General features: G+C 41.8%; 1 protein-coding gene across 5 annotated transcripts in view; it reads left to right on the top strand.

Moving 5' to 3' along the window:
• The window catches only part of LOC129008964 (protein NPAT), a 63,884-nt gene that overhangs the window by 10,204 nt on the left and 28,408 nt on the right, over positions 1 to 25,272 (top strand). For 2 of the 5 annotated variants that reach the window (XM_054441532.2, XM_063671401.1), the window contains exons 2-8: positions 4,210 to 4,373; positions 15,407 to 15,525; positions 18,820 to 18,880; positions 20,594 to 20,666; positions 22,280 to 22,320; positions 23,120 to 23,344; positions 24,274 to 24,355. In XM_054441532.2, the coding sequence (XP_054297507.1) occupies positions 4,210 to 4,373; positions 15,407 to 15,525; positions 18,820 to 18,880; positions 20,594 to 20,666; positions 22,280 to 22,320; positions 23,120 to 23,344; positions 24,274 to 24,355 (765 nt within the window). Of the gene's footprint in view, positions 1 to 2,407; positions 2,522 to 4,209; positions 4,374 to 15,406; positions 15,526 to 18,819; positions 18,881 to 20,593; positions 20,667 to 22,279; positions 22,321 to 23,119; positions 23,345 to 24,273; positions 24,356 to 25,272 lie in introns of those variants that run through there. The other 3 variants (XM_063671399.1, XM_063671400.1, XM_054441533.2) reach the window with 3 other exon arrangements.

Below are 25,272 nucleotides of genomic sequence, written 5' to 3'. Positions count from 1 at the left end.
TTTGTTTTTTTAGTAGAGATGGGGTTTCACCATGTTGGCCAGACTGGTCAAGAACTCCTGACCTCAGGCAATCTGCCTGCCTTGGCCTCCCAAAGTGCTGGGATTATAGGTATGAGCCATGGTGCCTGGCCTCTAATAGTTTTTTTTTTTTTTTTTTATGGCTTCCTTAGGATTTTCTATATAAGACATGTCATCTGCAAATAGGGGTAATCTGACTTTTTCTTTTCCAATCTGGATGCTTTTTTTTTTTTTTCTTTTGAGACGGAGTCTTGCTCTGTTGCCCAGGCTGGAGTGGAGCGGCACTATCTCAGCTCACTGCAACCTCCGCCTCCCGGATTCAAGCAATTCTCCTGCCTCTGCCTCCTGAGTAATTGGCATTACGGGCATGCACCACCACGCCTGGCTAATTTTTGTATTTTTAGTAGAGACGGGATTTCACCATGTTGAGCAGGCTGGTCTGGAACTCCTGACCTCAAATGATCCGCCCAGCTCAGCCTCCCAAAGTGCTGGGATTACAGGTGTGAGCCACTGCGCCCAGCCTGGATGCTTTTTATTTCAAGTTTTTTCCTAATTGCCATGGCTAGAGGATACATGCAGTGTTGAATAGAAATGGCAAGAACAGACATTCTTACCTTTTCCCTGATCTTATGGGGAAAGCTTTGAATTTTAAACCATTGAAGATGATGTTACTTGGCTTTTTTTTTTTTTTTAATAGATAACTCTATCAGGTTGAGGAAATTTCCTTTTACTTCTAGTGTTTTTATCATGAAAGGGTGTTGGATTTCGGTTTTTTTGGTTTCTTTGGTAGTGTATTGTTTTGTTTTGTTTTGTTTTGCTTTTGAAACAGGTTCTTACTCTGTCATCCAGGGTGGACTTCAGTGGCATGATTATGGCCCACTGCAGCCTCAGCCTCCCAGACTAAAACTATCCTTCTACCTCACCCTCCCAAGTAACCAGAACTATAGACACATGCCACCATACCCAGCTAAATTTTTAATTTTTTGTAGAGATGGGGGTCTCACCGTATTGCCCAGATTGGTTGGATTTTGTTCAGTTGTTCTTTTTCCATGATAATGTGACTTCTGTCTTTTATGTTAGGAATATAGTATATTACACTGATTTATTTTTATTCAACCAACCTTGCATTACTGCATTAAATCCCACTTGGTCATGGTGCATCACTGTTTTTATATGTTGCTGGAATTGATTTGCTAGTATTTTGTTAAGGATTTTTTTTTTTTTTTTTTTTTTTCCTGAAGACAGGGTCTCACTCTGTCACCTATTCTGGAGTGCAGTGGCCCAGTCATGGCTCACTGCAGCCTTGACTTCCCAGCCTCAAATGATCCTCCCATGTCAGCCTCCTGAGTAGCTGGGACCACAGGTGCACACCACCATGTCCAGCTAACTTTTGTATTTTTTGTAGAGATGGCATTTCGCCATTATGCCCAGGCTGGTCTGGAACTCCTGAGCTCAAGCAATCCTCCTACCTCAGCCTCCCACAGTGCTGGGATTACAGGAGTGAGCCACTGTGCCCACCCTGTTGAGGACTTTCATGTTCACTTTGTTTCTTTTTTTTTTTTAGACGGAGTCTCGCTGTGTTGCTAAGCTGGAATGCAGTGGCGCGATCCCGGCTCACTGCAACCTCTGACTCCCTGGTTCAAGCGATTCTCCTGTCCCAGCCTCCGGAGTAGCTGGGATTACAGGCACACACCACCAGGCCCAGCTGATTTTTGTATTTGTAGTAGAGATGGGTTTTCACCATGTTGGCCAGGATGGTCTCAATCTCCTGACCTCATGATCCACCCACCTCAGCCTCCCAAAGTGCTGGGATTATAGGCATGAGCCATTGACCCTGGCCCCTATGTCCAGTTTCATAAGGAATATTGGCGTGTAGTTATGTGATGTCTTTCTCTTGTTTTGGTATCAGGGTAATATTGGTCTAAAAGAATGGGTTGAGAAGTTCTCTTCTACTGTTTCAAAAAGAGTTTGTAAAGGATTGGTGTTTCATTCAATGTTTTGTAGAATTCACCAGTGAGGGCATTTGATCCCAGTTGTGCTTTTCCTTGTGAGAAGTTTCTTTATTACAAATTCCATTCCTTTACTTGTTATAGGTCTATTCAGATTTTCTGTTTCTTCTTGAGTCAGTTCCCGTAGTTTGGGTCTGTTAGTCCGTTCTTGTGTTTCTATGAAGAAACACCTGAGAGTGGGTAACTTATAAAGAAAAGAGGCTTTAATTGGCTCACAGTTCTTTAGGTTTTGCAGGAAGCATGGTGCTGGCATCTGCCTGCCTTCTGGAGGCCTTGGGAAGCTTAACAATCATGGCGGAAGGTGAAGGGGGAAGCTGACCTCTCACATGGCAGAGTGAGAGCAAGAGAGAAAGAGGTGTCACACACTTTTAAATGACCAGGTCTTGTGAGAACTGACCATCTCAAGGATAGCACCAGGGCATGAGGAATCTGCCCCTGTGGCCAAAACACCTCCCACCAGGACCCACCTCCAACATTGGAGATTACAATTCAAGGTGAGATTTAGCAGGAGCAACATCTAAACTATATGAGGGTCTTTCTAAGAATTACTCATTTCATCTAGATTCTCTAAATTGTTGAGATAACAACTGTTCATACTGTTCCTTTACATTCCCATTTATTTCTATAATATTGATAGTAATATCCCCTCTTACTTTTCTGATCTAGTATAATTTGAGTATTCTCTTTTTTTTTTCGGTTGGTCTAGCTACAGAATTGTCAACATTGTTGACATTTTCAGAGAACTAGCTTTTGTTTTTATTCATTTTTCTCTATTTTTGTTTCATTCATGTATACTCTGCTTATTTCCTTCTGTTTTGCTCTTTTTCTAGTTTCTTAAGGTAGATGATGTGGTTATTGAATTTTTTTTTTTTTTTTTTTTTTTGAGATGAAGTCTTGCTCCGTCGCCCAGGCTGGAGTGCAGTGGCGCGATCTCCGCTCACTGCAAGCTCCGCCTCTCAGGTTCACGCCATTCTCTTGCCTCAGCCTCCTGAGTAGCTGGGACTACAGGCGACTGCCACCACACCCAGCTAATTTTTTGTATTTTTAGTAGAAACGAGGTTTCACCGTGTTAGCCAGGATGGTCTCGATCTCCTGACCTCGTGATCTGCCTACCTTGGCCTCCCAAAGTGCTGGGATGACAGGCGTGAGCCACCGTGCCTGGCCCAATGTGGTTGTTGATTTTAAATTTTAAGGTTTTTGTTTGTTTGTTTGTTTTGAGACAAGATCTCAGTCTGTTGCCCATGCTAGAGTGCAGTGGCGCGGTCATAGTTCACTACAGCCTTGAACTCCTGAACTACTGGGACTATAGGCACGTGCCAGCACACCTACCTAATTTAAAGAGATTTTTTTAGACACAGGCTCTTGAATTCCTCACCTCATGGTACTCTCCTGCCTCAGCCTGCCAAATAGCTGGGATTATAGGTGTATGCCACCATGCTTGCCTTATCTTTTTATTTATTTATTTATTTTATTTAGTTATTTATTTTTGACATGGAGTCTTGCCCTGCCACCCAGGCTGGAGTGCAGTGGCACAGCCTTGGCTCACTGCAGCTTCCGCCTCTCAGGATCACACAATTCTCCTGCCTCAGCCTCCTGAGTATCTGGGATTACAGGCGCCTGCCACCATACCCAGTTAATTTTTTATATTGTTAGTAGAGACAGAGTTTACCATGTTGGCCAGGCTGGCCTCGAACTCTTGACCTCAGGTGATCTGCCTGCCTCAGCCTCCCAACGTGCTGGGATTACAGGCATGAGCCACTGCATCTGGCATCTCTTTTTTAAATACAGGTGTTTATAGCTGTAAATTTTCCACTGTGCATTGCTTTAGTTGCATCTCATAAATTTATTGACACTTATTTCATGTCCTAATATATGGTCAGCCCTGGAAAATGTTCCACGTACAGTTGAGAAAAATGTATATTATGCTGTTTTTGACTGGAATGTTCTATAGATATCTGGTAGGTCTAGTTGCTTTACAGTTTAAATTTTCTGTTTATTTATTGATCTTCTGCCTAGTAGTTCTATGTATTACTGAAAGTGTCGTATAGAAGCCTTCAAATTTTATTGTTGAATTATCTGTTTCTCCTTTCCCTTCCGTGAGTTTGCTTTATACTTTGGGCTCAGTTAGGTGTATTTATGTTTATAAGTGTTATTTCTCTCTCTCTTTTTTTTTTTTTTAAAGACAGGGTCTCACCCTGTTGCCCAGGCTCGAGTGCAGTGGTGCAGTCATGGTTCACTGCAGCCTTGACCTCCTGGGCTCAAGCTATCCTCCCACCTCCGCCTCCAGAGCAGCTGGAACTACAGGTGCACACCACCAAGCCCAGCTAATTTCTAAAAACCATAGAGGTGGGTTCTCACTAGGTTTCCCGGAATGGTCTTGAACTCCTAGGCTCAAGCAATTCTACCGCCTCAGCCTCCCAAAGTGAGCTACTGCACCCAGCCATTGTTATCTTTTTGTGGATTGATCTTTTTTGTTATTATCCTTGTCTCTAGTAACAATATTTGTCTTAATACCTACTTTGAGACAGGTTGAGTATCCCTAATTCAAAAATTCAGAACGCTCCAAAACCAAAACTGTTTGAATACCAACATGATCCTCAAAGGAAATGTTCATTGGAGCATTTCAGATTTTCAGATTAGCGATGCTCAACCAGTAAGTATAATGCAAATGTTCCAAAATCTGAAAGGGAGAAAAATCTGAAACACTTCTGGTCCCAAGCATTTCAGATAAGGGATACTCAACCTGTATTAATATAACAACTTTAAGTCTTACTTGATTACTGGATGGTGTAATCCAGTAATCTTTCCTATCCTTTTACTTTCACCCTGTTTGTATCTTTGAATCAGTCTAGCAGCTGGTGCCAAGACGCCGGCTGCAGCACGTGAGGTGTGGCCAGGGCTGTGTGCTCCACAGGGCAGCGGGAGCTGGGAACAGATGGGTGCCCTGTCCCCTTCCAAGTTGGATGGGCAGGAGCCCTGCCCTCCCAGGTGCAGCTGCAGCTGTGGAGCAGGCATCCCTGCACTCTCGGGGGCCCGGGAAGCTCCCCCTTTTCCTGCAGGCTTGGAAGTGCCTACTCCCGCTGCCTGGCCTCTCCCTGCTCCCGGTGCCCACTCCGATTTCAGAGTAAAGTTGAGGCTGAGCCTGCTGCTGTCGGGACCTGGCTGGGTGTGTGCACACTAGGGGCAGCGCCAACACACCAGCCTCATGCTGCCTCGGTCCCCCTCTGGACTTTCAGCTCTGATGAGCACGTGAGGGAGGCCAAGGGTGAGGATGAGGGCAGCTCAGCATGGGCCTGCCCCTTGGCATGAACAGCCTAAGCACCGTGGGTACCTTGGATGTCAGGTTGGTGGTGGCAGGAGGCAGATGGTCTCCTAGGTGGAAAGGGGCAGGCACGCAGTGAAGCCACACCTTCAAGCCAGAGACAGCTAAAGCCTGGGGGCCAGACTGCAGATCCATGGCCCAGAGTGAGAATTTATGGTGCTTTTTCTGCACCCACCCGTGGCTGTCCATGGACCCATCAGCACATACTTACTCCCATTTGAGGTCCATAAAAACCCCAGACTCAGCCAGACTCACAGAGATGTTGAGACTACCAGCTGTGAGAAGGAGCTACTCACTGTGGGTCTCCTCTGCACTGAGAACTGGTCACTTGTTGAGACAACCTGCCTGCAGAAAGGAGCTACCCACTGCAGCTCTATTCTCCACTGAGAGTTGGACACTCGTCAGGATGACTTACCTGCAGAAAGGAGCTACCCACTCTGGGTGTCCTCTCTGTTGAGAGCTGGACACTCATCAGGATGACCTGCCTGCACAGAAAGGCACTGCAGAAAGGAGCTTCCCACTGTGGGTATCCTCTCCACTGAGAGCTGGATACTTGCGGGGACAACCTGCCTACGGAAAGGAGCTACCCACTGCAGGTCTCCTGAGGGCTGTTCTGTCACTCAGTGAAGCTCCTCTCCACCTTGCGCACCTTCTAGTTGACTGTGAACCTCATTCTTCCTGGACGCAGGATAATAACATGGGACCCACTGAAAGGTGGGACCGAAAGATCTGTAAAACATGGCTGAAACATGCCCCCTTGCTCACCACGTTGCAGACAATGAGAAAGAAAGAAGAGCTGAGGCCCTTTGGGGAGCCCAGACCTAAGAGCTCCCCAAACCAGGCTTGTGACACCGTCTTTGGGGCTCTGGGATTCTTGATGTCTCCAAGCTTCAGGGTGCCACTGCGTTCCCCAGTACCCACAGTGGAAGCCACTGTGGTATGTCTGATCCAGATGCAACCTCACAGGGAGCCAGTGCCTGGATATGCCCACCCCACTGCATCCAGCATGCCTGACTATTATGCTCAGTGGCTGGACCCCGCGCTCACTCATACACCCCTCACTGCTTCACGCCTGGCTCACCACCAGCAGGTATGGGATTAGGCCCAGTAGCATGAGCCGAACACAGCCTGCTCGGCCAAGTGAGTGGAACAAGCCCAGCAGGCCCTAGCAAAACTCAGGCAAAGGCACCATCAGCCACAGAGGTTTCGAACTGGAAAAGCGACACCCTGAGGATCCTGTGACAACAGCATATAGTTGGATCATGTTTTTAAGGTCATATAAATTACACCATCATACATTATATGCCCATATTGTTGTATACAGTTATCTTTTTAAGCAGAGTTGGGGAAGAAAGATTACATACAACAAACACTTACACTATTTTATTTTTATTTATTTATTTATTTATTTTTGAGACAGGGTCTCGCTCTGTCACCCAGGCTGGAATGCCTTGGCATGATCTCACCTCACTGCAGCCTCTGCCTCCCCAGTGGCATGATCTCGCCTCACTGCAGCCTCTGCCTCCCCAGTTCAAGAGATTCTCATGCCTCAGCTTCCCAAGTAGCTGAGATTACAGGCGAGTCCCACCACACCTAGCTAATTTTTTTGTATTTTTAGTAGAGATGGGGTTTCGCTGTGTTGGCCAGGTTGGTCTCAAACTCCTGGCCTCAAGTGATCCACCCACCTAAACCTCTCAAAGTGCTGGGATTACAAGCATGAGCCACTGCACCTAGCCTATACTGCTTTATATTATGTTGTTATCAAGTTACTCTCCAGTATCATCTCATTTTAGCCTGAAGGAGTCCCCCTTTAGTATTTCTTACAGGGAAAATCTGCTAGCAACTAATTCTCTTGGTTGTCTATCTGATAACATATAATTTTTAAAGTTTTAGTTTGGAGTCTTGCTAGATATAGAATTCTTCCTTGAGGCTGGGTGTGGTGGCTTACTCCTGTAATCCCAGCACTTTGTGGGGGCCAAGGTGGGAGGATCACTTGAGGCTAGGATTCAAGACCTACCTAGGCAACATATAGTGAGACACCATCTCTATTAAAAATTTTTTCTTTTAATTAGCCAGGCATAGTTGTGAGTTCCTGTCATCCCAGCTACCTGGGAGACTGAGGTGGGAAGATCACTTGAGCCCCAGCATTCAAAGCTACAGTGAGCTATAATGGTGTCACTGCTCTTCAGCCTGGGCAACAGTGAAACCCTGTCTCAAAAAGAAAAGAAAATTCTTGGTTGACCTTTTTTTGCTATCAGTTTTTATCTTTTTGCTTCAACAATCAAAGTAAACATCAGGTCTTTGAATATCATCTCACTACTTCTGGTTTCTGGTGAGAAATCAGCTGTCAGTCTTACTGAGAAACCCTTATATGTGATGAGTTGTTTGTCAACTGCTTTCACGATTTTGTCTTTGTATTTTCAGTTTGATTATGGTCTGTCTAGGTATGGATCTCTTTTAGTTTATCCTACTTAGAGACTGTTGAGCTACCTTCATGTGTAGATTAAGTTTTTTCTCAAATTTGCACGTTTTTAGACATTATTTCTTCAAATATTCTTTCTGGCATTTCTGTCGTTCTAGGATTTCCATTATGGTTATGTTGGTACAATTGATGGCGTCCCTTAGGTCTCTGAGACTCTGTTCACTTTGCATCATTCTGGATTTGTTTCCATTCCTCAGATCAAAGGATTGTTACAACTCTGTCTCCTTCATGCCATCCACAAGGCAGCGAATGATAGGGGGATGTGTTTCAGCTCATTTGTGTTACAGCTCGTTCAGGCCCACTGCCCCACTCTGACTTGCGGCTCCTGGGCCTGCTTGGCCCTGCCACTGCTTCCTGTCATGTGGGGCGGCTGTCCGCTCCTGGCAGAAGGCAGGAGGGCTACAATGTTATAGCCCCTTTCCCATCGGCAGGTTCGGCAGGTTCCAGGGTCTTGTCCCATATCTGAGAAGAATGAGGTTACACGGACATGAGAGACTGAGCAAGGTGGAAAAGAATTTTTATTGAGCAACAGAACAGCTCTCAACATGAGAGGGGACCCAAAGTGGATAACCCTCTGTGTGATAGGGGGCCCAAAGGTAGGTAGCCCCCACGTGTGGCTGAGTCCGGGATTTTTATGGGCTCAGAATGTGGGAGTGCATGTTGAGTGGTCTATGGGCGGGCCTGGAAAAAGCATCATTGGATTGGCCTTAGGCATCGAGGAAGTTTTCATTCTAGTTGTGGACTCTGCCCGGAACTGGCATGCAGTTTTCAGGCTTCAGGCTGTCTTTGACTTGAATGTTGGGTTTCACCATGGTCCCACCCCTGTCTGCCTGGGAATTTGTCTCTTGCTACTATCAATCCTCCCTCTGAAGAATTACATCTAACTGCCATTAGGATAAGGACAATGACCACAATTGCTGCTTTCTGCTGATGGGGTGCTGTTTTGCAAAAACAGCAGTTTGATCTCTCTCAGAGGCCTAAGAGTTCCCAGTGAAAGGGAGCCATCGTCTGAGGCTCCATTTGCATGACCATATGGAGTTTAATGATCTCTAATTGAGAAGAAACAAATTTTACAAGGAGGTTAAATATACATGGACCAAATATGTGTATTATACAAAGAGGAGCTAGAAGGTAAAAATGTAGTCCCAAAGATAACAGAAATAAGGAGCAAAATAGACTAAACATGCTGAAACAGTGTTATGGCTAGATCTGTTTCACCCTGGTGAAAGAAATTAAATCTTGTATGGGGGCAGTTAAACTTTAGAAGAAAAATAACTGTTTAGGGGAGTATATAATCCCTTGGGGGTTTGGGATTAAGGGGTCCTTGGCAAAGATGCCTTGTGAGGAACAGAACAAGGGTGAGAAGAGCAAGCCTAGGAGAGACTATAAAGAGGATGTCCATGGTAGGTTAATGACACTTAACCTTTTGTCATTTAGCTTGAGGTCTCTGATTTTTTCACACTGGTACTTCGGGTACTTTTCCAGGTCAACAGAGATAATTCTGTCAGTTTTCCCAGGCCTTTACTCAAGTATAACGAATCTAAGAATATTTTCCAGTGACATTTACTGCCATAGGAGTAGAAAGAAGTATGGTATAAGGTCACTCCCAGTGCTGATCTAGAGAGGAAGAGAGGGTAGGAAGTGCCTTTACCTAGTACTATGTCCCCTGGGTTGGATAGAGATGGCCCTAGTTCACAGAATTGGGCCTCTGACAGTTGTTTCAGTTCCTATTGGAAATGGGCCAAAGATGTTACACATGTAATCTAGTCAGAGGTTTCTTGGTCTAGAAGAAATCATTGGTGAGAAAAGGTCGTCTGCACATCATTTCAAAGGGAATTAAACCCAGCTTTGAAGGGATGTTTCTGAGATGTAGTAGGCCTATGGGAAGAAAAGTAATCCAGGGCAGATGAGTCTCTCAAGACAGTTTTCTGTGGTACCTTTTGATAATATCATCTGTCTTTTCTCCCTTTCCTGAAGATTGTGGTCTCCAAGCGCAATGAAGATAGTATTGTATGCCTACTGCCTTTGAGACCCCCGGGTGACAGCCTCCTTGAAGGAAGGGCCATTATCACTCTGGAGGTGTTTAGGAAGTGCAAAACGAGGAATTACATCATTAATTAGTACTTTTATCACCTCAGAGGCTTTCTGTGTCCAACATGGAAATGCTTCTACCCAGTTAATGAAGATATCTACCCACACTAGGAGGTATTGGATGCCTCTCGTCTTCCGCATAGGGGTGAAATCTGTCTGCCAGTCTTCCCCTGGGTAACCTCCCATTATTTGGGTTCCGGAAGGGAGAAGATGTTGCTTGAGGGGATTATTTCTAAGGCAAGTCTCACAACCATTAGTGACCTGTTTGACCATTTTTAGCAGATTTTTGCCTGAAAACCACATTTGGGCCAATTGATAGGTTTTATGCTTACCTAGGTGGAGGGCTTGCTGAAGGATTTTAAGAACTTTTAAGAACTACCTGGCTGGTAGCTGGTAGATAGAGTTTGCTGTCCTCTGATTGTAGCCATCCCGAGGGCTGAAAGGTGTGTCCCTGAGAGGTGGCCCATTCTATTTCCACAGGAGAATATTGAGGTTTTATTTGTCTTGGAGCCCTCCCAGATCAGAGGGGCCTCAAGTGGATCAGAAATCTGGGGCCCTCTTGCTGCTGATTTAGCTGCTTGGTCTGCCAACTTAGTTCCTTCAGCTATTTCATCTGTTTGCTTTTGGTGGCCTTTACAATGTAATATTGCCACTTCCCATGAAAGGAAAACTGAGGATAATGATCTCTTAATTTCCTGGTGATATGAGAGACCTATTAGCTGTGAGGAAGTCCCTTTCTTTCCAGATAGTGGCATGGGCAGGGAGGACTAGGAAAGTATACTTAGAATCAGTATAAATGTTAACTGCTTTCCCTTTGCTTAATTCAAGCACCCTTGTGAGGGCAGTTACCTCAGCTAGTTGATCACTTGTGCCTGAGGAGAGAGGCATGCTATCAATAATATCATTTAGGGTGACTATTGCATACCCTGCTTTATGGATCCCTTATTCCACAAAAGAACTTCCATCTGTAAAGAGAGTCCAGTCTGGATTCTCTAAGGAGGTTTCTTCGAGGTCCTCTATAGCCGCATAGGTTTGCACTACTGTCTGTTCACAGTCATGTTCAAGCTCCCCAGCTGTCTCTGGGAGGAAAGTTGCTGGGTTTAGGGAGGGACAGATTCTTAACTGCAGATCTCTCTAATAGCACAGCTTAATATTTGAGGAGACGGTCGTCCACTACCCAGAGCCTCCCCTTAGAAGACAGCAGTCCTGCCACATTATGTGGAGTATAAATGGTTACGTTATACCCCATGGTTACCTTTGTGGCCTCTGGTACTGACAAGGTTACTGCTGTGACTGCCCAGAGGCAGGCTGACCATCCTTTAGCTACCAAATTAAGCTCCTTGCTTAGGTAACCTACAGGTTTCTGGGCTGGACCTTGGGCCTGAGTTGGAACTCCCTGGGCCATTCCTTTCCTTTCTGATACATAAAGATTCAATGTCTTCCCTATGGGAAGACTAAGGGCTGGTGCCTCAAGCAAGGCTTGTTTCAGTTGGTCAAAGGTCCTTTTAGCCTCTGGTTCCCAAATTAGGGAGTGAGTCTTAGTTGCCTGAGTCTCCTTTATTATGTGATATAAGGGACAAACTATTTCACCATACCCAGGTATCCATAGTCCTGTAATCCCCAAGAATCCTCTCAGTTGCTTGAGGGTTTTGGGGAGAGGAAAAGAGGAGATGGACTTAATCCTTTCTTCACCTAGTTGCCTGGTCCCCTCTGACAAGACTAGACCTAGGTATTTCACTGAAATCTGACAGAGCTGAGCCTTAGATTTTGAGACCTTATATCCTCTGTGAGCCAGAAAGTTAAGACAAGCCTTACTGTCCTCCTGAGACTTCCTCAATTGGAACGCAAAGGAGAATGTCATCTACATATTGTAAAACTTTCACCTGAGGATAAAGGAACTGCCCAAACAGCTGGGGGCTGTCTTAGAATCCCTGCGGTAACGCCATCCAGGTTAGCTGTGTGGTCTAGTTGGATGGATCCTTGAATGCAAACAAATACTGGCAGTTGGGGTGTAATGGTATGCAGAAAAAGATGTCCTTTAGGTTCAGGACTGTGAACCATTTAGTTCCCTCAAGTATTTGAGTTAGTAGAGTATAGGGATTGGGAACCACCATATGGAGTGGAACCACAGCCTCATTAATGAGACAGAGGTCTTAGACCAGTCTCCTTCCTTTGTTGGGTTTTTGTACATCTAATATCAGAATATTACAAGGGCTGTTGCAGGGTTTAAGGAAGCCCTGCATCCTTGAGTTATCAGTGATGGCTTCTAGCCCTTTCCTAACTTCTGGTTTTAGGGGATATTGTCTCTGGTTAGAGAAGGAGGTGGTGGGATCCTTAAGGTGGACCAGACCAGTGTGGCAATTGTGGCTGCACCAATTTTCCTTTGAGTTGCCCAGACTTCTGGGTTAATTAATGCTGGTCTGCACTAGGGTGAAACAAAGAGTCTATCCTGGAGCCGTAAGGATGATGGGTCCCGTACCAGCTAAAATAGCCCTGCCTAGCAGAGGAGTTGGGCTTTCAGGCATAATTTAAAAAGCATAGGTAAACAAAAGGTCACCTCAACTATAACTAAGGGGTTGGGAAAAATATCAGGTTAAAGGCTTTCTTGAGACATCCCTCACAGTCATACTAAGAAAGGAGGGGAGGCCTGGCCTAATAAGTTGCCTCCCAAGAGGGAAAAAAATCAGTCTCGTACGTAGCAAAGCTCCCTGTAGTCATAGAACTATGCTGACTCCTGACATGGTTGCGGGGGAAGAACAACTTAAATGCAGGGAGGGGAAGTTGCCTGAGGGAAATAGCCTCTTGCCCGATGCAAATGGGTTCCTTCAACAGGGGAAAGAAAACTCTCAATCATTGCATCCTTCTTGCTTCTAAGAACAGACAAAAACCAAGTTGTTCTGAATTACACTGCTGATGACTAAGCAAAATGCTCATTCCACTCAGTAATATTATCACTGTGGTTTGCAACAACACCCTTAACGTTGTATATGAAGAAGAGATAGGAGCCAGGAAAGAGAGAAAGAAAATGCTCTAGGAAAGACTGGAGGTCTTGACTGACACCCGAACGGGCTGTTGGGGATTGGGGCCAGTCCAGGAGCCTTCAGGTAACACTGAGGTGTAGCCTCATCCAGATGCCTTCAGTTGCCCAAGGACCTTATTCTGATCCTATGCATTGGCTAGACCTGTGAAGGGAGACTGGATTGAAACAAAGCCAACATTCCCAGTACCCGAGGGTGATGGCGGAGGCTTGACAAAGTCTTCCCCAGCAAGCCTGTCCTTTGCAGCTGTGCCATTCGCTCTTAACTGGCTGACAGAGGCCCAGTGCTTCATCCGTTTTCGGAAAAAAAATGTGAAGGCAAGAAGCCTCAGAAATGAAAGTGTAAGAGGTCCCCTCTTACCCTTCCACAGATCCCAGACAAACCTTCAGAAATGACACAGGATTCATTCAGTGCCACTATGCTGTCCAGCATCTCTGTGGCCTGTGGCACACCTGCCTGGGCCTCGCTCGCCTCTAGGCTTACTGCTGGGCCCTCTCTGCCCACTTGACCCAGCAGACTGCTTCTGGCCCAGATTCCATGCCCACTGCAGCTCTGCATTCAGCCCCGCAACTGGTCCAGTTGTGCCATGTTTGTCTTCCACCTTGGGAGCCGGCGTCTGGGTGAGGGTGACACAGCGGTGCCCAAAAACTTGGAGATACCAGCAACCACAGAGCCCCAGCTGTTGTCAGGGAGTCCTGAGGTCTGAGCCCCCAAGGACCGTTACAACTCTATCTCCTTCCCACCACCCACAGCTGGCAAATGGAGGTGGCAGGGGAACGCATGTTTCAGCTCGTTTGTGTTACAGCTCATTCCGTCCCCCTACCCTGCTTCAGTCTGCATTTCCTGGGCTGGCCCAGCCCCACTGCTTCCTGTCGGGTAGCTGCCCGGTGCCAGCAGAGGGCTGAAGGGCTACAGTGTTAGAGTTCCTTTCACAACCACCATTCAGCAGGTTCTGAGATCTTGTCCTGTGTTTAAGAAGAATGAGGTTATGTGGACACTGGGGAGTGAGCAAGATGGAAGAGCGTTTTCTTGAGCAACAAAACAGCTCTCGACACGAGAGGGGACCCGACATGAGTAGAGCTCCATGTGAGAGAGGATTCCAAAGGCAGGTAGTCCACATGTGTGGTTGAGTCTGAGGTTTTCATGGGCTCAGAATGGAGGTTTTTATGGGCTCAGAGTGCAGGCTGATTGGTCCGTGGGTGAACCTGGAAAAAGCACCATTTGATTGGCTAAAAGACATCTAGGAAGTTCTCACTCTGGTCATGGGCTCTACACAGAACTGGCAGTCCAGTTTTCAGGCTTCAGACTGTCTTTGGCTTGAAGGTTGTCGGGTTTCACCGGCTACCCTACCCCTGTCTGCTTGGGAGTTTGTCTCCTGCTCTTATCAACTGTATTTCTTTATTCATATTTTCTATGTTGTGAGAGATTATTCTCATAATTTTCTAGACATGGATTCCTTTAGTTTTTCCAACTTGTTTAAAAATAGCTCATTTAAAGTCTCAAGTCTAATGTCTGGATTTCCCTGGGCAGACTTTTGGTTTTTTGACTCTGTATGATCCATACTTTCTTATTTCTCTGCATATCTCATAATATTTTGTGAAAAATTGGATGTTTTAAATAATATAATGTGACAACTCTTGGAGTTAGATTTTTCTTCTTCCATGTTTGTTGTTTTAGTTGTTGCTGTTTGTCTAGTGAGTTTGCTGAACTAATTTTATGCAGTCTATATTCTGTGAAGAGTTGATACTCTATGATTGGATGCTGATTTCCTTAACTACTGGGAGCAAATAAATATCCCATTGTTTGCCAGGGGGGTCTGTGTGTGCATTGGGGCATGCTTTAGTTCAGCCAAGCAGTTGACCCACTCTGCCTTAGCCTTCCTTCACTAGTTAAGGTTAGTGTTCTTGTTGGAATTGGTAATGCTTTGATTCCCAAAGGGCATAAATTAAGAATTCAGGGAGTTCCTGTCTCAACTTTCATGCAGAGTAGGTCTTCTGTTCATTCTTTTTATAAATCGTTTGGCAAATAAATGAAGTATACAAATACATAGCAGTGTTGTGAGAACATAGTTTTCTGATAACCCAGTAAGTGAATTTATACCATCAACTGACTTGGTCTTTATGGAAGTTATGTAGTAGAGGAACGTAGTTATTTATCATTAATTTATTGGTTCTCCTGTAAGTACTGTGAAATAATTACATTTTGTTAAACACTTTATTTTACTAGTTTAGCTAGAATTGTTTCCTGTGAAAGGGCCACCTGTTCTATGAATTATACTTTGTATTAGAGCAAAACCTGGTGTTTCTGTTCAAGGCTGCCAAACACTAGAGCATTCCACCTAAGGTTTCAATTGTGATATCAGTACATGCTATAGCATTTTCAATAGCAGTTTTAGCCAAAAGTACAGAATTTAGTATAAGCACCTAAACTCTTATTTTTTATTTAGGTTACTTACAGCAAGAAAACCTCATTTCTACCTGCCAGACTTTTATTTTGGAAAGTTCAGATTTAAAAGAATATGCAGAACATTGTACAGATGAAGGGTTTATTCCAGCCTGCTTACTGGTGAGTTATTTGTTCCTTAAGGGAAATATTTCATCAACACAAGAGACTGAAAACATAGTCATAAAATCAGCTTATCAGAAAAAAAAATTGAAATTGGCAGAAATTTGGTGGTTTATATTCATGCATGACTGGTAAGACCCAAAGAAGACCAGCATTTCTTTTTACAAATTTATGCCAAAACTATTAAATGAATTACAGCTTTGAGAATTAGTTTCAAAATGACACCCTCGTTTCTGATTAGTTTCGCTGCTGCTGTCTCCAAGCCTTTTTTTTTCTTCCTGACCTGTATCTGGCTGCTCCTTTTAGACAAATATAAAACAGATATTTTGATATATTATTGTCATCTCTTTTGTTAAATATCACTAGACCAACAAACCATCATTTGGTACATAGTGGATACCTTCCATAACTACATCATTTCACATGGTGTTTGCCATTTTATTTTAATCATGGCTTCTTAAAGACTATCACAGATAACATGAGTGTCTGCTTAGGAAACTGAAAATGATGCAAAACTAAAGTTAAGCAGGGTCATAGAATACAGAGTGTACACAAATCCATTGTATTCTGTATGCCTGCAATGAACAATTGGATTTTGAAAGTACCCATTTATAATAGCAACAAACAAAATGCTTAGAGATAATCTAACAAAATATGTGTGAAATCCAAATGCTCAAAATTGCCTGAGATCTAAGGCCTGAATAAAAGGAGAATTGTATTGTGTGCACAGATTGAGAGACTCAATATTGTTAAGGTGTTATTTCCTCCCAATTTAATTATAGATTTTTCAGAGTCAAAATGCCTGCAAGCATTTTTATAGATAACACGAAGCTGAATTCTAAGTTTTAAATGGAAAAGAAACTAGAATAGCCTAAACAGTTTCTGAAAAAGAACAACTTGGAGGACTCACATTACCAGACTTCAAGACTTACTAAAAAACTATGATAATCAAGATGAAGGGGCATTTTTGATAGTTTAGGCATGTGGAACCAAATACAAAGTCCATATAGAGACCCACACATCTGATTTTGACAAAGGATTAAAGACAATTCATTGCAGAAAGGATGGTCTTATCAACAAATGTTGCTGGAACACTCAGACATCCATATGTAGAAAAAGAACCTCTACAAATACTTCATACCTTATGCAAAAATTAACCAAAATGGATCAGAATGTAAAACACAGGACCGTAAGACTTCTAAATGAAAACGTAAAAAAATTGTGCGAAGTTGGATTTGACAGTGAGTTTTATATATGACACCAAAAGCATGGGCTATAAAGGCAAAAATTAGGCAAATTCAACTTTATAGAAAATTAAAAACTTGCTCTACAAGAGGCATGTTAAAAGAAATAGGCTGGGCCAGACACAATGGCTCATGCCTATAATCCCAGCACTTTGGGAGGCCCAGGCAAGAGGATTGCTTGAACTCAGGAGTTCTGTACCAGCCTGGGCAACATAGTGAGACCTCATCTCTAGAAAACAATTTTTAAAAATTAGCCAGGTGTAGTGGTGCACTTAGTCCCAGCTGCTTGGGAGGATGAGGCTGGAGGATTGCAAGAGCCCAAGAGGTCAGGGCTGCTGTGAACCACAACTGCACGGCTGCACTTCAGCCTGGGTGACAAAGTAAAGCCCTGTCCCAAAAAAAAAAAAAAAAAAAAGGCTGGGTGAAAATATTTGTATCTTACATGTCTGATAAAGGGTTTACACCCAGAACATATGTATAGAATTCTTAAAACTTAACGACAAAAACCAAACAATTTTTTAAGTGGATAAGAGATCTGAAGATACTTTACCAAAGAAAATATACAGATGGCAATAAGCATAAGAAAAGATCTTCCATATCATTAGTCATTAGGAAAATGCAAATTAATACCCCAGTGAGATACTAATACCTGTTAGAATGGCTAAAATAAGAAAACAGGTTTAAAAACTGGCAAGTCCTTGACCACAAATAGGCAGAGCAGCAGGAACTCTTGTTTGTTACTGGTAAGAATTAAAAGTCATACAGTTGCTTTTGAAAACAGTTTGACATTTGCTTATATGATTATGCATATACTCCTCATGTGAACCAACACTCACATTACCCGAATCAATTGGAAAACTTGTGCTCACACAAAAACCTAGACACTGGTGTTTGCTTATAGATACTGGTGTTTGCTTATAGTGGCTAAAAACTGAAAATAGGCTGAGTGCGGTGGCTCACACCTGTAATCCCAGCACTTTGGGAGGCCAAGGCAAGCGGATAGCGAGGTCAAGAGTTCAAGACCATCCCGGCCAACATAGTGAAACACCATCTCTACTAAAAATAGAAAAATTGGCTGGGCATGATGGCACGTGCCTGTAGTCCCAGCTACTCAGGAGGCTGAGGCAGGAGAATCGCTTGAACCCAGGAGATGGAGGTTTTGGTGAGCCGAGATTGTGCCACTGCACTCCAGCCTGGGCAACAGAGCAAGACTCCATCTCAAAAAAAAAAAAAAAATACTGAAAACAGACCAGGCGTGATGGCTCACACCTTTAATCCCAGCACTGTGGGAGGCTGAGGTAGGAACATGGCTTGAAGCCAGGAGTTTGAGACTATAGTAAGCTGTGAGCAGCCACTGTACTCCAGCCTGTGTGACAGAGCAAGACCCTGTCTCTAAAAAATAAAAATAAAAAAATTTAAAAACTGGTGACAACCAAGATGTCTTTCAAAAATTGACAAACTCTGATATGTTCATAACAAAGCAATACTCTACTACTCAGCAATAAAAAGCAACATGCTATTGATTCACACAGTAACATGGATGAATATTAAATAAATCCTTCTAATTTCTTCTAAATTAACAATTCTGAACAAATAACAAATTGTAGATAGTGGGAGCCAGATTCCTCACTGTGTGAGGAAGAAGATACAAACAAGCATAATAATGAAACCAGTGGTGTTGGGTTATAGTCTGAGATATTAGTATAACACTGTGGTTATTTTAATATATATATATACAGCTAGATGATACAAATACTTGTATATATGCATTTGTACATGTATGTATAGCTGTCTGCTGAGAGGGTCTGGAAGCAGTGATACCCAAGTAGCTATAATGTCCTAGTCAAACAGGCAAGATTCTTTAGAAGCTTGGATGCAAACCCTAATTTCAGTGGCTATTTTCATTTTCGATTACCTGCTTCTTTACCCTTTCCTCATCAGCTACTCTGCAGTCAGATCTTTTATTAAGTTGAATGGTAGAATCTTTTCTTGTGAGAAATTATTGGTAGTAGTATACAATTTTGGTAATATTTGATCTTTTTCTTTTCAGTCCTTATTTGGAAAAAATTTGACAACAATTTTAAATGAGTATGTAGCTATGAAAACAAAAGGTAAGAGTTCTGATTTGGAGTCTTTTTGCTGATGTATACAATATTTATCTACTTGATTTAGTTAAAAATAATTTCTAAAGGTTATTAATGTCTCATAAAAGCCTTGAGAAAACTTGTCTGTTGTAATGAGATAAATTTTTCTGGGACACATCTAATTTGTTTGTGGGTTTTGTTTTTGTTTTGTTTTGTTTGTTGTTGTTGTTTGTTTGTTTGTTTGAGACGGAGTTTCACTCTTGTTGCCCAGGCTGGAGTGCAGTGGCGTGATCTCAGCTCACTGCAATCTCCAGTTCCTGGATTCAAGCGATTCTCCTCCGTCAGCCTCCCAAGTAGCTGAGATTACAGGCATGCGCCACCATGCCTGGCTAATTTTGTATTTTTAGTAGAGGCAGGGTTTCTCCATGTTGGTCAGGCTGATCTCGAACTCCTGACCTCAGGTGATCCACCCACCTCGGCCTCCGAAAGTGCTGGGATTACAGGTGTGAGCCACTGCCCCCGGCCATTTGTTTGTGTTTACATTGAGTGATACATAAATTGCAACAATCTTTATGTTAGCAAAAATAACCCAAAAACTACTTTTAAAAAATATGTAAAATAAAACTCTTACCTCTGTGTTATCTACACTGATAAACAGACATCACTATGTGTTAAAAAGTTTTAAACTGACATTTTTAATTTTAATTCTATGTAGTCTAAGTCTGAACACAGAAGCCAGTCATACACTGGCTTACAGTTACCAGAATATAAAATTCTACTTGCCTAAGTTAAGGATGTTTTAGAGGGAAAGTTTTGACTGCTTATTCTCTAATATTGATTATTTTCAATAGCTTACACCATTAACAAAACAATTACCATTAAATAATTCGCATAAGATGATAACAAAGGAAAAGAAGCTTGACATTTTTTGACATTGTCTGTGTATAAGCATTGTACTATATGCTTTCATATGGTTTTTCTCTCATTTAGTCTTTTTTTTTTTTTTTTTTTTTTGAGACGGGAGTCTCGCTCTGTTGCCCAGGCTGGAGTGCAATGGCGTGATCTCGGCTCATCGCAACCTCCGTCTCCTGGGTTCAAGCAGTTCTCCTGTCTCAGTCTCCCGAGTAGCTGGGACTATAGGCGCACGCCACCATGCCCAGCTAATTTTTGTGTTTTAGTAGAGACAGGGTTTCACTATGTTGGCCCGGCTGGTCTCAAACTCCCGACCTCATGATCTGCCCACCTCAGCCTCCCAAAGTGCTGGGATTACAGGCATGAGCCACCATGCCCGGCCTCTCGTTTAGTCTTTAGAATAACCCAGTGAGAGATATTGTTTAAAGCCATTTTTAAATATGAGAAAATTGAGGATTAAATTTCCACACTCATAAGGAATTTGCAATTCATTTTCATATGTCACATGATATCAGATAGAACAAAGATCAAAAAATTGTTTCTCCTTTTTTTAATAAAATGAAGGTGTAAAATTATTGGCCAAAAAATGCTTCAGAGATTTTACAGATGTCCATTTCTAGTCATATTGTATCTGATACTCAGTGGCTTTAGAAGAGAAAGCAACCGCATTGTAGCTTTGCAGGCTATTTTACAACATAGATTTATTTCTCATTTTCCAACATACTGTCAATAATTGAGAGACAAGGTTTTTTGTGTGTCTTTGTTCAGAATGAATGATGAAATTTCTTCAGCTGGGTTTATTAAGAACCTTTTCCTCCTATGATTTAGAAACATCAAACAATGTCCCAGCAATAATGTCATCTCTATGGAAGAAATTGGACCATACACTTTCTCAGATCAGGTAATAAGCTATTAGAATGTGCCTAATGATTTTGGAATGCAAATACACTTTGGGTTTAAATCTTCTTAAGGCCTACACAGTGTACTTACATAACACTCATCCAGTTTTGAAATTACTTTAGAGGTTGCTGGTACTGTGGAGGTCACTGACTGACATAATTTGAAATAAATAGCGTACTTTTAATAAAATATTTAGAAAACTAAGATATGTAGTAGTTTAATGACATTTCCAAGTTTCCATAGCAATTTAAAGGCAGATATATTGTTAGAATACAAACCACCTAATCCCAGGCCACTGTGAATTCCCTTAGTCAACTGTCTCTTTATTACATATTCACAGAATTGATGCGTTGAACCCATGCCCACTTGGTTTCTTAACTTGTAAAGAAATAAGCTTGAAGAATAATGCTAATTCTGAAATCTTCTGCTATCAATTTTATGAAAATCGCATATTTGACTATAGAATTTATTATGAAAACCATAGTCTCTTAACCTTTCTTTCAGAGCTATAAGTGACTACCCCACCTAACTTCAGCATGGGTTTCATTTTCTTCCTCTGCTTAATCTGCTGAAATGGCTCCAAATGCTTTCTTCTTAAATCTGGAACACATCTTACTTGGTAGTCTTATCTTTATATTTCTCTTTCCTGACTCGAGTTTTGTGGATCTTGTTGGAGACTTACTTGACATATTTTTTATGATAATGGCACAGTGTCTGTGACTTTATCGAATAAAGGGGTGGGCCACTCTAATTCATACTAAAAGAATTAACTTGTACTGTGAATTTTTCCATGTTTGTTGGCATCTTCTTTAGAGGTACCATAAAATAATTTCATAGTCATAAATTTTATAAAAGTTGGATGTCCTCTGACATCAACTTGGGGATTCTGAAGTATTTATATATGGAGTCATGTGAAATCAGAATTTCTCTGTGGAAAGGCATCTCTGTAATTGTGAAAGATAATAAAAAATGTATACTTTGTATATTCTTACTTAAAAATGTTAATATGTAGAGTTTCTAAAGTTAAGTTATATTCTTTTCGTTTTTTCAAGAGGCAGGGTCTCACTCTGTTACCCAAGCTGGAGTGCAGTGGTGTGATCATAGCTCTTGTAGCCTTGAATGCCTGAGCTCAAAAGTTTCTCCCACCTCAGCCTCCCAAGTACCTAGGACTACAGGCACATGCCACCTGGCTAATTTTTATTTCATTTTATAGAGACAGAGTCTTGCTATGTTGCTCAGGCTGGTCATGAACTCTTGGCCTCAAGTGATCCTCTCACCTCAGCCCCACAATGTGCTGGGATTACAGGCATGAACCACCATACCCAGCCCAGATTGCATTCTTAACATAATGTCAGGGCACTCTAATGCATTATTACATTGGATAGAAACTTCTCAATTAAAATTATGTGTGTTGTGAGTGTGTCTACATGCCACTATTTTTCTCCTAAAGCAAATCAGAGTTGCTTACCCCAAAAATGTGTTTGTCTTTTTTGTCTGAGAGAGATTTTTTGCCTTTTACCTCATAACTAACTTCAGGTCTGACTGTAACTAAATCATAGTGGATGTCAGTGACAAACATTTTTTGATGGATAACTACTTTGTTTTCTTTGTTAGGAGCATGCAAAGTTCCCCAAGGTTTGCTGGCAGTCAGAGAGGTTGGTATCCAACTTTAAACAATGTTCACAATTACTTCAAACTTAAACTATCAGATGAACATTTTAATTCATTGTACACATGTGCTAAGTATATATTTTGCTTAAACTACTGTTTTTCTGTTTTTCTTTTTTTTTTGAGACAGTGTCTCGCTCTGTCGCCCAGGCTGAAGTGCAGTGGCACGATCTCAGCTCACTGCAACCTCCACCTCCCGGGTTCAAGCGATTCTCCTGCCTCAGACTCCCAAGTAGCTGGGACTACAGGCGTGTGCCACCACACCCAGCTAACTTTTTTTGTATTTTTAGTAGAGATGGGGTTTTGCCATGTTAGCCAGGATGGTCTCAATCTCCTGACCCTGTGGTCCACCTGCCTCAGCCTCCCGAAGTGCTGGGATTACAGGCGTGAGCCACCGCACCTGGCCAAACTACCATTTTTCTAAGTACAGTTATGTTAATTAATATTTTCATTTATCATTAAAATATTTTGTAAATACTCCCTACATTTCACATTGACTCATGTAGAATGTTTTAATTCTCATTTCATAAGTTTAGGTTTCTTAATTCATGGTATTATCGATATGAATTTCTGCAGAACAAATATAATCTTGGATTTATAAAGCTTGATTGTATTCATTTTAGTTTCTTCTGAAAGTCGCATAAATTTAGTTGATATATTTAGGGGTCATTCTTCAATCTGTTGATGTAACATGTTGTTATATAATAGGATGCATCATATTGACTTCTTACAATTCCCAAACTACCCTGACGTTGAATTTGTTTTTTAAATGCTTATATGTTTCAGCCCGAACGAGAACTGGAATTGCAGAAATCAAACGGCAGAGAAAGCTTGCATCTCAAACAGCTCCAGCCAGTGCAGAGTTGCTCACTTTACCTTACCTTTCAGGACAGTTTACCACTCCTCCTTCCACAGGTACACAGGTTACTCGACCAAGTGGCCAAATTTCAGATCCATCGAGGTCATATTTTGTAGTGGTCAACCATTCACAGTCACAAGATACTGTAACCAGTAAGTTTACGTTTTGTTCTCTTAAATTTTGTTGTTAATCAAATCGTATGAATGAGATAATATACTAATGTCTTTATACTCATAGTGTAAAATTATGGCCCCCCAAAAAAAAAAGATGAGAGAGACTAAAAGTGGAACAGACTTCTAGATTTGCTATAAGCATATAAAATCTTTAAGACATTTTAATCTAGGGTTCTTCCTATTTCTACGCTAATTGAAGTCTACCTTGAACTCTCTAATTCTCAATTTTTGGCATTAAGAGAAAAAGATGCTGTTGTATTTGATTTTAAATGGAATGTACATTATATTTTCTACCTCCTTGCCTTTGTTGATGTCAGTCTGTCCTCCTGGAATGACGAATGCCTTTCCACTTCTCTATCTTTACGTTAGAAATCCTACATATGCCTGGCTGAACCTTAGAGTTAGGAATATCCTTAGAGAGTGTGTGGTATATCTTATTTGTTGCATACTTGAAACTTTTCAAAACACATGGTAGTAAGGGATAAGAAGCTAGGTAATAACAGAGTTGGGATTAGAATTCAGGAGTTAGCACTCTCAGTTCACAAACCAATTATCTTTCTGTGCAGCTAAAATTTGTTGCCATCAAGATCTCCCTCATTTTCACCTTTTCCAAATCCTTTTCTACACCCAGAACGCTTAGTTTATACTTCTTAGACTTTTTCCATTCTGCTGTATTATTTTTTGTTGAGACTATATTGTACTTTGGATTTTATTGTAAAACCTTAAGGCATAAAGACTATATTTTATTAATCTTAATATCTTTTACCATGCTTTACACATGGTAGGCACTCAGTACATGTTAATTGAATTTAATATAAAATAATAATCACTAATGCTTTTTATCCCATTACAAGTTTAGAAAACTATTCAGTTTCTTTGGCTTACTGTTATGTTTTCTTGAAATACAGCTGGAGAAGCTTTAAATGTCATTCCTGGTGCTCAGGAAAAGAAAGCACATGCCAGTTTAATGTCTCCCGGTAGACGCAAAAGGTAAATGCTTTTTAAAAGAGACAAGTTACCCGTATCCATTAAAAAAAAAAAAAAAGAATTACATCAGGATACTTACGTTGTGAATAAACTAATAAGACCAGATTATGTTCTGATCTGTATTAGAACTATTCCAAAACACATTATCTTTCTTCACATTCTAACCTGCCTGAAATTGGGTTGCATCTCTCAATTAATGGCATATCACTGTTTCATGGGAAATATGTTTATTCTGTAATGGTATATAAAATAATGGTATATCTTACAAATGATGTTATCCGAGATTTTTTGAAATCCGTGTTTTTTAACTGAATGTAAATAATACCGTTATGTTCTATGCTCCACACACATTTAAAGTCCTAAGATCAATTGATGGAATTTTTCCAGGCATAATCTTTGAGAAAAGTGTTTTTCTGTCTTACTTACCCTGTGTGTCTTTGTTTGAAGAATATTTTTAAAAAGAGATAATAGTTTTAAAATGTTTATTTGAGTTTCTTAGCTGCCAAGCCCTGGGTATTTTTGTTAGAGTTTTTACTTTTGGTTGTCTTTCATTCAAGACTGACCTCAGCCTCCTTTATTGGAGCCTTTCTCACTTCACCATATAAAATAACAAACAGCAATATCCATTTTTTTATTTTTAGAGTTAGGGCCTTGCTGTCTTGCCCAGGCTGGAATATAGTGGTGCAATCATAACTCACTGCAGCCTCGAACTTGTGGGCTCAGAAGATCCTCCCACCTTAGCCTCCTCAGTAGCCAGCACCACAGGTACATGCCACCACACCCAGCTAATTTTTTTATTTTTTGTAGAGATGGGGGTCTCACTTTGTTGCCCAGGCTGGTCTGAAACTCCTGGCTTCAAGTGATCTTCCCACCTTGGCCTCCAAAATTGCTGGGATTACAGATGTGAGCCACCATGCCCA

The sequence above is a fragment of the Pongo pygmaeus genome, chromosome 9 (genome assembly GCF_028885625.2).
Source record: "Pongo pygmaeus isolate AG05252 chromosome 9, NHGRI_mPonPyg2-v2.0_pri, whole genome shotgun sequence".
Taxonomy (NCBI): Eukaryota; Metazoa; Chordata; class Mammalia; order Primates; family Hominidae; genus Pongo; species Pongo pygmaeus.
Note: the sequence above shows the minus strand (reverse complement) of the source record. Positions and strands in the feature narration are given on the sequence as shown.